The sequence below is a fragment of the Leptosomus discolor genome, chromosome 1, assembly GCF_034619465.1.
Source record: "Leptosomus discolor isolate bLepDis1 chromosome 1, bLepDis1.hap2, whole genome shotgun sequence".
Classification (NCBI taxonomy): domain Eukaryota; kingdom Metazoa; phylum Chordata; class Aves; order Leptosomiformes; family Leptosomidae; genus Leptosomus; species Leptosomus discolor.
The window spans coordinates 1,394,000-1,406,356 of record NC_141391.1 but is presented as its reverse complement, the minus strand read 5'-3'; the positions used below and the strand labels follow the sequence as shown (position 1 = coordinate 1,406,356).

Genomic DNA, 12,357 nt, shown 5'->3' with positions numbered 1-12,357 from the left:
TTGGAGGGCAGAGAACCACTGAGCTCCCATTAGCTCAGTGCAAACCTCCGGGTGATGCCCCACACGGGCAGCAGAAACTCCCTTTTGCTCTTATGGGTCAGTTGTCAGTTGAGGTCCTGCAGCCCAGAGGTTATTTTCTGGCAGCGAGGAAGGTTGGAGCATGTGTGAGCAACACCTGGTGCAGCTGTATTAGAAGGTGGATGGAGCAGATGGGGGTTGATTGTGATGCAGGCCGAGGTAGAGGATTAATTATTGCGTTTCCAACATCTGGCCAGGAACTTTCTTGCCATATATAACTTAAGAAAAAAAACCCCAAACACCTCAGCTTCAGTTGTGACGTTCAGATTCAGCTGGGCTTGCTGCAATCATTTGGGTTCGCAGGATGCTCAGCTGCCTTCAAGTCCTGCTTATGTTTGTGTGACCAAAAAGGAGAAATCAAGGGGTAAAGGCTCAGAATCTGGAGCTTGAACTCAAGTTATGCTTTGAAAACAAGTATTCTTGATAAAATGTACAGCACTTAGACACTTACACTATTTAGTTTTTGATTATCTTCTTTATTTCATGTCTTTTTTTCACCCAATTGTGATTATTACCAGTATTATAAAGACATGGAAATGCAATGGGCAGCTCCATCACGATCTGCCACCGAAGATGCAAACTCCCCTGGGACCCACATTGAACTTGCAGCACCCTGTGGGTCAGGCTTCACGGAATCCTGGAATCACAGAAGGGTTTGGGTTGGAGGGGACCTTCAAAGATCACCTAGTTCCAACCCCCTGCCCTGGGCAGGGACACCTCCCACCAGACCAGGTTGCTCCCAGCCCCATCCAGCCTGGCCTTGAGCCCTGCCAGGGAGGGGGCAGCCACGGCTGCTCTGGGCAACCTGGGCCAGTGCCTCACCACCCTCATCAGAAGAAATGTCTTCCTGGTGTCCCACCTACAAGCTTTCTTACAGCCCCTTGACATATTAAAAGGCCGCTCTAAGGTCTCCCCGGAGCCTTCTCTCCTCCAGGCTGAACACCCCCAACTCTCAGCCTGTCCTCACAGGGAGCTGCTCCAGCCCCTCAGCATCTTCGTGGCCTCCTCTGGACCCGCTCCAGCAGGTCCGTGTCTGTCTTGTGCTGGTGCCCCCAGAGCTGGACGCAGCCCTGCAGGGGGGTCTCACCAGAGCGGAGCAGAGGGGCAGGATCCCCTCCCTCGCCCTGCTGGCCACGCTGCTCTGGGTGCAGCCCAGGAGGCCGTTGGCTTTCTGGGCTGCCAGCGCCCGTTGCTGCCTCATGTCCAGCTTTTCACCCACCAGCACCCCCAAGTCCTTCTCCCCAGCACTGCTCTCCATCCCCCAGCCTGTACCTGTCCTTGGGATTGCCCCGAGCCACGTGCAGGACCTTGCACTTGGCCTTGTTGAACCTCATGAGGTTCACACAGACCCACCTCTCCAGCCTGTCCAGGTCCCTCTGGATGCCCTCCCTTCCCTCCAGCGTGTCGACCTCACCACACAGCTTGGTGTCGTCCCCAAACTTGCTGAGGGGGCACTCGATGTCACTGCCCATGTCGCTGGCAAAGATGTTAAACAGCACCGGTCCCAGCACCGATCCCTGAGGAACACCGCTTGTCACTGGTCTCTACTTGGAATCTCTGGTCAACTATATAAAATGAATTTATGCATGGAAGAATACAAGCAAACAGTGGAAAAAACCGCTGCTACGCATGACAGGGGCGGATGATGCATCTGTTTGCAGCCGTGGTACCTAAAACGCTTCTCAGTCCTGCACGCAAAAGCCCGTGGACGGTTTACTCCTGCTCGTGCAAAGGATTGCATGCACAGACCCTGTTTCGACATATTTTAGGAGGAAACTCCTTCGGGCTGGTTGGAGGAATGAAACGTGCGATGCGAAACTTTTGCAGGATGACTCAGCTTCGGGGCAATGAGTTAAAACCGCGGGAGCTCAGCAGAGCTTGCATTTCACATCGGCTCAGCGCGACGGTTTTATGGCTGGGGAAGCAGATCGTTGCACGTCGCATCATTGACTTCAGAGATTATCTGTGAAAACCTGCTTCCCCTCCCAGCCCTGGCTTCCAGAGCACCAGCTAATTTTTCCTGGCCCAGCAAAGTACCTTTTTCCAACCCATTTTTCCACCCTCCTGCTTGAACGAAGCATCCTCTGCATCCCATCGCATTTGCTCGTCCTGGCTTTGAGCACCCCGCTGCACGCAGGACTGCAATATATGTGTTAAATAACGATTGCACTCCGTGCTTCCCTCTTCCCAAAGCTGTACGTGGGTGGGTAGGAAACGCTTTGGATGTGCTTCAACTTGCTCCTGGGCACGGTCTTGCAGAAAAACCTTCGGGGTCTGCAGGTCGTGCAGCTCAAGTAGAGAGACGCAATGTATTTTCACAGCATCCACCGATGCACTGCATCTCACTAATCATTCGGAGAAACTTTCCTGGGGAGAACGAGTTTGACTAATTAGCAGCACTAAATAAACTAATAGCTGGAGGAGCGAGGAGAATTCCAGTTGCATTTTAGTTTTTTGGGGTTTTTTTAAAGGGTTAAAGATGGTTAAAGCATCTTTAAAGGCAAAGGGTCATTTTCTGGGAGCTGGAGTAACGCACTGCATCAATAATAAAAGAGCCAGCACTGAAGCAGCAGCGAGGCTGCAGCGCTTGGGCAAATGCAATTAAGAGAATTGCCTGACGCTCTGCAAACTGCCCTGGCAATTTGCTTAAAGGAAACATCCAAATGCGCTTCCCTATTTCCAAGATTTCATTGCAGGAGCTCCAATAACCTCAGCTGAGAAACCCAACAGGCGGGGGGAGTGGGGCTGATCAGGGATTTTTCATTCACACCCAGCAAAACACAACATTGCATGGCGGGGACTGTCACTGCTGCCTCCTGGGCGCTCCTGCCTCTCACTGGTGTCTACAGCGCTGGTGGGTTCAGCTTCATTTTATTCTCCTTCGGCGGAAAGCAACCTCCTGCGAAGGGCCCGTTGGTCTTGGGCTGCGCTGGGACCTGGGTGCCAGCCTCAAGGGACTGCTCCAGCCGCTGTCCCCAGGGCTGGAGGGTGACAAGACCCTCCGGTGCTTGAACTTCACCTCAAAGTCCAGCTCTCGCTGCCCTGCTTGGCTGGGGCGGCCTCAGAAGTGCTGGAGGGAAGGCGACGGCCGCTTTCCCCCCTGGTGCACCCTGTCTGTGCGGTGCTGGGGGGCACCTCCATGGGTGACACGGGCCATGTCCTGCACCCCACTCCGTGGGGCCGGATCCTGCGGAGGACTCGTGCTTTGGAGGCCAGGCCAGCAGGCAGCGTGCCGGTGGTGCCCGTGGGCAGCAGCGCGGTGCATCCCCCCCTTTGTGCACCTCCTGCACCCCCATAGGCACACCCCTGCAACCCCTCTGCACCACCCGGCACGCTCTGTGCAAAGCCCTGCACCCTTCCTGGGCACCCCCTACGCCCCCCCCCCCCCCCGCACACGTCCCCGCACCCCCCTGTGTACAGCTCTGCACCCTTGCACCCTCCCCGTGCACAACCTACAACCCCTTGGGCACACCCCGTGCAGCCCCGGTGCACACCCTTGAACCCCCTTGTGCACCCCTTGCACCCTCCCGTGCACGCCCCCTGTGCAAACCCCTGCTCCCCCACTGCACCCCTCTGCACGCTCCTGTGCACACCCAGGCACCCCGCCCCGCACCCTCCTATGCACACCCCCGCACCTCCTCTGCACCCCCTGCACCCTCCCTGTGCACAGTCTACACCCCCCTCGTGCACACCCTTGCACCCCCTGCACGCTCCCTGTGCACACCCCTGCGACCCCCTTTGTGCACCTCCTGCAAAACCGTGCACCCCCTGTGAACCTCCTTTGCACACCCCTGCACCCCTTGTGCCCCCAGTGCACACCCCCGCACTCCCGTGCCCCCCCTGCACCCTCCCTGCCTCTCCGTGCAACCCCCGCATCCCCCCTGCATCCCCCCTGCACCCCCCCTGTGCAACCCCCGGACCCCTGTGCACACCCTTTGCATCCCCCCCGCCCCCCCCCCGCGCCGCCATGCAACCCCCTGCACCCCCCCCGTGCCCCCTCATGCGCACCTCTTCACCCTCCTGCACCCCCTGTGCTCCCCCATGCACACCCCTTCACCCCTCTGCACCCTCCCTGTGCCCCCCGTGGACCCCTTGTGCACCCCCGCACCGCCCCTGCCCACCCCTTGTGCAGACCCCTGCAACCTCCTGGCCCCCCCATGCGCACCCCTTCATCCCCCCGGCACGCCCTGTGCTCCCCCGCCCGGCCCTTGTGCACCCCCCGCCCCCTGCCTACACCCCCTACGCCCCCCGCCCACCTCTTGTGCACCCCCCGCCCCCTCCCTGTGCCCCCCTGCACCCTCCTGCACCCCCTGTGCCCCCCTGTCCACCTCTTGTGCACCCCACTGCACCCCCCCTCCCCATCCCCACACCCTCCTGCACCCCCTGTGCTCCCCTGCCCACCTCTTGTACACCCCCCTGCACCCCCCCTCCCCCTCCCTACACCCCCCTGCACCCTCTGTGTCCCCCTGCCCACCCCTTGTGCACCCCCCCTGCACCCCTTGTGCCGCCGTGCGCCACCCCGCCCCCTCCTTGTGCCCCCCTGCACCCCATGTGCCCCCCGGCCTGCCCCTTGTGCACCCCCCGCACTCTCCCTACACCCCCTGAACCCCCTGCCCGCCCCTTGTGCCCCCCCGCCCCCTCCCTGTACCCCCCTGCACCCCCCCCCCCCCGCTGTGCCCACGGCGCCCCCCAGCGGCCTCAGCAGCCCCCGGCGCTGCGGGAGGGCGGGGCGGGGCGGGGCGGGGCGGGGGGCGGGGCGTGCCCGCCCCGTCCCTCTCTCTCCTCTCCCGCCGCTCTATGGTGGCCGCTCTAGGCGGCTGGGAGGCCTCGGCCGCCGGCGGGGCGGGCCGTTGGCGGGGCGCGATTCCCCTCAGCGGGGCGCTCCCGAGCCGCGCTCCGCCGCCTCCTTTTTTTTTTTGCCTCCTTTTCCAACACCCCCCCCCCCCCCCCTCCTCCTCCCGAAGTCGCTCCCCGCCTCGGCCCCGTCCCCGCCTTCCCTCCGCCGCCTCCTTTCCCTCGCCGCTCCCCAGCGCGCCGGGGCTCAGGACGCTGCTCGGTTCCCGCCCGCCGCTGCCCCTGAGGAAGAGGCGGCCTCTCGCCCGCCCTCTCCACCACCAACCCCCCCCCACCCCCCCCCGCCCTCATCCCCGCTCCTCCCGCCGACCGGGACTCGCCCCGAACCGGGAGGGGAGACGGTGGCTGCCCGCTCCTCCTCCTCCTCCTGCAGCGGGGGCCGCATCCTGCTGCCGGGGGGAGGGAATTGATGCGGAGACCCAGCGCAGCACCATGCAGCCCCCGCCGAGGAAGGTGAGGGCCCCCCCCGGGGGGCTGGGGCGTGGGGGGGGGGGGGGCTGCTGTTGGGTGGGGGGTTGACTGGGATGGGATGGATTTGGAGCGGGGTGGTGAGGCCTGGGGGTAGGGTAAGGGTGTGTGTGTGGGGGGTGTGTGGGGAATGGGTGGGGGGGGTTGAGGGCATGGTTGGGGGGCAGCAGGTTGGGCTCCGGGTGGGCTGTGGGGTGGTGGAGTGTGGAGGCAGGTTAGGAAAAGGGAGAGCAAGCATTAAGGGGAGGGAAGGGGGGTTGGGGGGGGTGAATTGGGGGCGGTGGGGGTCTGGGGTGGCCCAGCCAGGTGGGGAAGGGGTTGGAAACCATGGGGTGGGGGGGTGGGGGTGTCAGGTGTGGGAGGTGAGCTGTGGAGGCAGGACAGGGTGTGGGGAAGGGCTGGAGAGGAGAGAGGTGGAACGGGGGGGTGCAGTGGGTGGTCATTGGGTATTGGGGTGGCCATGGCTGGGCCCCCCCCCCCCCCCCCCATACCCGGTGGAGGTTCTCCCAGTGAAGGAGAGCCAGGGCTGGGTAGGGCTGGAAGGGGGTCGATGACTGCAGAGGGCTTGGCCGCACGGAGGTGTGGAGACAGTCTGTAGCGGTTGTGGGGTGCTGCCGGCTGTATTTTGGGGGCTCGGCTGCCTTTGGTGGGTTGATGCCAACCGTGATGGGTTGGTCGTCTCGGAGCAGAAGGTCGCGTCTGGAGTTGATGTGAGGATGGAGGTTATCCCGGCGTGGGTCAGGAGTGAAGAGGGGCAGCCGAAAATGTGCAACATGGGTGTGATGGGAACAGTCTGCAAATGCAGCAGGGAGGCTTTTTTTTTTTGTCCGGGCAGCCCAGGGGAATATGGGGCGCTGGTGTGGGAAGAGACATGAGAAGGGATGTAGATTTGGGGAAAAAAGGCTGTTCCTGGTGTGGCTTGTCTCTGGAGGCAGGTTGTTATCTGGGAGATGGGAGCTGTGAGCTGTGGTGGGGTCTTGAGCTGCGTGTAAGAACTGATCGGTGGAGATGTATTGGTTACTTATTTTGGGGGTTGTACGCAGTGGTGGGTGTGCGGGGAGAAAGGGGGAGCTCGAGGCGGCGAAGCAGGTCTCAGGATGGAGAAGCTGCTCCTTTACAGGCACCGTGGAAGGGAGTTCTGTGGTTTTGAGATGGGGGCGCGTTGTATATTCTTGGCGATGCTGCCCGGTGAGGGTGGTTTGGGCTGTAACCACTTGCAGTCTGATTGCCGTAGATGTTTGAGATTTCATCTGGGACGTTGAGATTTCTCGGGGGGGAGAGGGGATGGCAGGGGTTTGCCGGGTGCAGGACTGCGTAGTAGCGACTAGGAGGGATTGGGAGGGGAGGAGGACTCGAGAGGGAGCGTAAACAGAAATCCCTTGTCATCCCCCAAGCTCCCTGGTAGGCAGCTGCAGTGAAGATCTCTCCTTGGCTCATTCCTGCCCCTCGGCCTCTTGTACTGCGGGTGGACTCTGCTTGTACTTAAACAGTTCTTATTTTGGTTTCAGTTCGCATTTGGCGGCTTATTTATATTATATGTGTGTCATTCTTTGCCTATATTATTTCGTTTAAGATTATTTCCATTACACGGGTCGTCGTGTGTGGGTTTATTTATTTTGAGTAGGGCTTTTTTCATCCGCAGATAAAAATGAAAATGCTGAAAGTTCCTGTTAAAAATAGACACTTTTTCTGCTCAAAGTCAGGGGTGTACATGTGACTTATTTATTTATTTCTGTATCATGTGCAAAACTTGTCTTTCTATAATGTCGTGATTAAAGGGTGCTTGTTGCTGGGGGATTGTTTTCAGTGTTAGGATTGAGGAGGCTTTTGCTAGCTGATGGGATATTTTTTTTTTTTTTTTTGTCTGGCTAAGGAAGAGGGAGATCTGTGCCTTCTTCCTCTCTGAATTGTTCATCTCTCTTCCCCCATTACAGTAACTGTTTGGCATTTCTGTCCTCATGAATGCATAATGTCTTCACATACGCTGGTGATCATTTTTTAGGCCGATACGTGGATTCCCTGTGATCACTAGAGGGCTTAAATGCCAAGACCTCTTGTTTTATAAAAACAAGAACAAAACAACCCCAAGGTCCCCTTCCAAAATCAAAATCGTTCCTGGCGCCTGTGCCAGTGGTGCTGGCCGCTGGTTATCAAGCAGGTTCCCAAAGTATTGAAATTTTAGCTTCATGGTCACGAGGTTCAAAGGAAAATTGCACCAATCCCGAGAACGTAATGCCAGCCTTTTGCAGGGAGCTCTTTGGATCTGATGCACCATCAAAAACCCACTCGATGTTTAAGCTCTCTTTCAACGACAGCAATCATAGGACAGTTGGGTGGACTTCGAAATTGTGTGACTTGCCCTGAAATGCTAAATGTACTCACTGTAATTTAAATTTTTCTTCCCCTGTGGCCTGCTTTTTCTGTTTTGGTAGGCAAAATGCACAAGCTGCCCTCGCAGGTTTTGCAATAAAATTGCACTTTTGTTCATGGTTGGCGTGAGAGCCTTCTATAGGCTGCTGGGTGACAGCATTGAGCTCAGTCTTTATGAATGTTGTGTTGGGTTAAACAACGCTTAACTCTGTGTTTGAAGTTTCCACTGAAACGTGCAATTTCGAAATAGGTGAAGGACATGAATTGGGCTGTTTTTTCCTTGTTGAAATTTGACTTAAACTCTACAGAAGATACATGGGGTCTGTGTTGGTTTTTTTTGTAGGTGAAAGTTACACAAGAGCTGAAAAACATTCAGGTTGAGCAGATGACAAAACTTCAGGCCAAGCATCAGGCAGAATGTGAGCTACTTGAAGATATCAGGTAAGGTTACAGAAAAATGCTACCAAAATTCCTTTAAGATCCAGTTTTTGGAAGAACATTGGAGTTACAAAACTTCAGGAACTGACGATGGAATTTCCTCTTTGGATTTCCTGCTTTTAGGCTGTTAAAGTTTTGACACAGCTGGAAATTATAACTGGAGCTAACACAATGCAAACCATTTTTTCTTCTCTTCAATGGGGGAAATGTTAAAAAAAAGAGTCACAAACAGCACACAAAAAGCATTGGTCTTTTCAGCAATATTTCTCTATATAATAGGCTAAGACTGTGATTTACTGGTTGTAAGAGGCTGCTAAAACGATGAAAATATCTTAAAACCACTGATGATTTATGTCTTGCTGGAGATAATTTTGAACAGCACTTTAAAACAGATTGTGTTTTTTTGACCAGAAACTTATAGGAAGGTATTTCCCTTTATAATTTAAAACTGCACAGGTTAAGATCAACAGGGGAAACCTACATGCCCTCAGCTGGGGGGGTTGTTACTTGTTTTACCTAACGGGATTGCTTCTCTTGAAGTTAAAAGTTTGCTTTTAAGGAAAATGCGGTGGTGGTGGGTACCTGGCGTGCTGTGGAGGATTGATTGCTCCATTTGGAGGGGATCAGTTTCTAGGATGGTTCTCCTGTAAAATATTCAGCAGTGAGTCCGTTGCTGCCCTGCTCTTCTGGGCAGGGTATAGTCCACCCTTTAATTATTTAAATGAGATTTCTCGCTCTATATCTGTATATAAAATGCAAATGTGTTAACTTTGACAGACCACGTACTGTTTGTCTCACTCTCACAGCGTCCTCTCTTCATGAATCAGAATGTCGAGGCTTCAGCCTTCTCTCTGCTGTTTTTCTCCTGTGGGTGTTGAAACACTTTTTGTGTGGGGAAGATCACACCTTTCGTTTCCTTAGATTAAAATTGGTGGCTGTGCAGTGTTTAACTAGCAAATGCTGAGTGATAAGTAACAGACTGATCCAAGGAGTTTTTTCCCCCTAGATAGGAGCTTATTTTCAGAACATCTAGACCAGGTACTGCTGCTCTAGTCTAGGTTTTGTTAACATTTCCTATTTTTCCGGAGGTTGTAATTACTTCAGTCTGTATTCTGCTGAAAGATGTCATAGACATTGTGAGCCTGTGGATACAAAAACAGGAAAACATGTGAAAATGCTGGCTTAAAATATTTTTCTTTACTGTAATCTACTTTCTACAGTTAATTTAATTTGTAAATGTTAATGTTATGGATTAAGAAATTGGGTTAATAGATTTAATTCACTACCATGGTCACCGAACGCCCATAGTCTCCGTTCAGCATTCCTTTTGCGAGCAATCTGCGTTTGCAGAGTCACCGTGTGGATTTACAGATTAAACGTTCTTTGCACATGGAATGATGTGATCGGCTATGACAGCTCCATCGTGTCGAGGATTTGTTCAAATATCAGATAACAGAATAAGAGAGAACGAGAGAATTTTTGCTTAAAAACGTTTGCTGAAACGGCCCCGGTCTTGATTTGTGATGCAGAGGCCTTTCCATTGCATTTAGTGGCGGAGGGGGAACTGGGCTTTGAAGACTTACTGGTCTTGATACTGCGACACTGGTGTGAGGAGCTGGGTGTCAGCCTCGTCATCCCATTACTCGTTATTTATGGCTGTATTCAGGATAGGCAGCCACCGTGATTCCGCGGCGTTCCAGAAAGCAGGGCTCACTGGAACCACACACAGGATCTTTTTGTCTCTGGAACGAAGAATTATTTTTATAAAAAGCACCCCGCTGTTATCCAAGAGTATTAAATTTTAACTGAACGCTGTTTGTTTATCAAGACTTTGGAGAGTTCGGGTCCTTTTGTAGCACAGTTGGAGCTTTCAGGCACTGCCAGAGTACAACTTCGCTGCTCTGAATTCTACAGATTTAACTGCTGCAGTGGCAGCAAGGAGCTCTGAAGACATGGCTTGCAAGCTAGTGAGGAAGAATGCATATTTTAAAACGTTAAATTGTTACAAATACTGTGTTTGTTAGCATATAAATGCAAGCGTTCAAATCGCATATGCAATACTTATAAACCATAGTATTTATAGAGGATTTAAACCCCTTAATTACATTTTTTAGTGTCCTTTCAGTTCAGTTTTGTGTACAACTAAGAGAAGTAATACAAGGGAAAAATCAGAAAGTTCTCTTACGAGTTCTAGCAGAATCCATCTATTGTCTGGCATATTAGCAGATGGGTTTTGGCAGCCTACCAGACCATAAGCATACTTGCCGTTCCAATAGCTTTGATATCTTTATGCAAAACCGAGCCCTGCTTTAAATGTTTGTTGTTTGAAGGCTTAGACTGTGTCACTGGGAGAGGATGAGGACTGAACTGCTGTTTTATTCCAGACGGGATTCTTCTTGGTCAGGGTTGAGGCATATAGGTGGAACAACGTTTTCTCCAGCCTCTCTGCAGCTACTTCATCTCCTCAAGGGCTGTACATAAACAAAACTGTCGTGTTTATTTAAGTCTAAAATACGTCGTCTTTTTGAGTGATAATACAGTGGTTTGTATGCAGGGATGTAGACTCAGGCCCTGGGAAGAAAAGGCGACGTGTTACAGTTGTGGAAAGCATACCTAGGACTTGACAAAACTCCGTGCTGGTGGTTGAGGTGAAAGCTTTCCTGGGACTTGGATGACTTTTGACACAACGTAAAATTCTGATATCCATTTAAAAAAAAAAAAAAAAAAAAAAAATCCACCGCAGCCTTACAAGCTGCATTGTGTTTCTCTTCTCTGTGGGAGCTTAGTAGCAGTAAAGCTGAAGTATCTTTTTATGACTTGACAAGACTATAATAAAAAATGTGTCCTGAAATGTGTTAGCAAATAGATTTAAAAATACATTGCTGTGTTTATAATCTCTGTTTGGCTCTTCATGTTACATTTCTTCATACTTGGTGACTGGGGAATTTGTGGAACAAGTGATTCAGGATGCTTTTAGGATCATTGGCTCAGTTTTAGGCATGACATATGTTTATCTTCTGTAGCTCGCTAAAGCTACCATATCCTTTCATGTGGTAGATCTGCGCTGGCATTGCTATAAAAAGATTGTCTTTCTGCAACTGTGATGGAGAAGGAGGTTTTTCCCCCTGGAAGGTAGACGTAGAAATCCTTCGAAGGTTCTCTAAGGCTTCTGCGCTCTCTCCACACCTGCCTGCTTTTAGGCAGCAAGTTACTTGTTGTTTTTTTTTTCCCCCAGAGGCCATCTGGGTTATGAATGGCTGAATTTATCAGAGGCGTTCGGCCGTTTTCGTGTATTTTATTTTGGTTTTAAAGATTATCTTAATTGGGGGTTGGTGGTCAATAACGTAGTAGTCTGAAATTGCCCTTAGTTTGCCCGGCCATAGGCATGCTTCCCTTTTGTCTGCGTGCATGCGTTGCAAAACTGCAGAGCGCTCTGTGTGATCCGTGTTTTAATTCAACTTGGTATTTCTGTAGTGTATTTATAGGCTCCAGACGCTATAAACTCGTTAGGTGATCGCTGCTTCACCTTGAGCCTTATCTTGAGGCCTGCTTTTCAGAAGAACTTCACAGTTTTTGCTAATGTATTCTAAAATGTCGTCTTCTTTTAAAAGAACTTCTTCGCTTTCATGTTTTGCCAGCAAGAGTGAGGTTGTGGTTACCTGGCTGGTTTAGTCTGATCTAAAGCCTGGACTGCCGCTCAGGGGCCAGCTCCTCCCGCCAACTGCTTCTGCCACCTCCCTGCAGGAGCACAAGGATGGGTGAGCCATGCGAGTTAGGGAACTCACCCACCCGAAATCAAACCTTCCCCGCCTCCTCCCCCGAGAAGGGATAATTTGTGGGTAAATCCATTCCCTGATCCAGCCGGCTGCGCGGCCCTGCGAGTGCCGCGGCTGGCGTGAGGGGTAGGAGGAAGGAGCGCCTGAGGAGGGAGGAGGGAAGCAGCCCGGGTTCGTGTGGGGCTGAAGTCACGGTGTAACCGTAGCCTGATGCTCCCTTTGTGAGGGACAGCGTCGGAGAGGCCACCTTGTTTAAGTCACAGTTAATTTTCGATGTCGGGATGCGTTGATCCTGTGTTGCTTCATCGTTTTGCGTCAGTTGACTGCACAGTGTGTGGAAAAGAGACACGAAGGTTGCATGATTTCTGGCTGA

At 52.9% G+C, this 12,357-nt stretch overlaps 1 protein-coding gene across 2 annotated transcripts in view; it reads left to right on the top strand.

Moving 5' to 3' along the window:
- The first annotated feature begins 5,364 nt into the window (after positions 1-5,364).
- FCHSD2 (FCH and double SH3 domains 2) overlaps positions 5,365-12,357 on the top strand; it is a 164,381-nt gene continuing 157,388 nt past the window's right edge. For both annotated transcript variants that reach the window (XM_086481591.1, XM_086481590.1), the window contains exons 1-2: positions 5,365-5,385; positions 8,114-8,211. In XM_086481591.1, coding sequence (XP_086337717.1) covers positions 5,365-5,385; positions 8,114-8,211 — 119 coding nt within the window. The remainder of the gene's footprint in view (positions 5,386-8,113; positions 8,212-12,357) is intronic.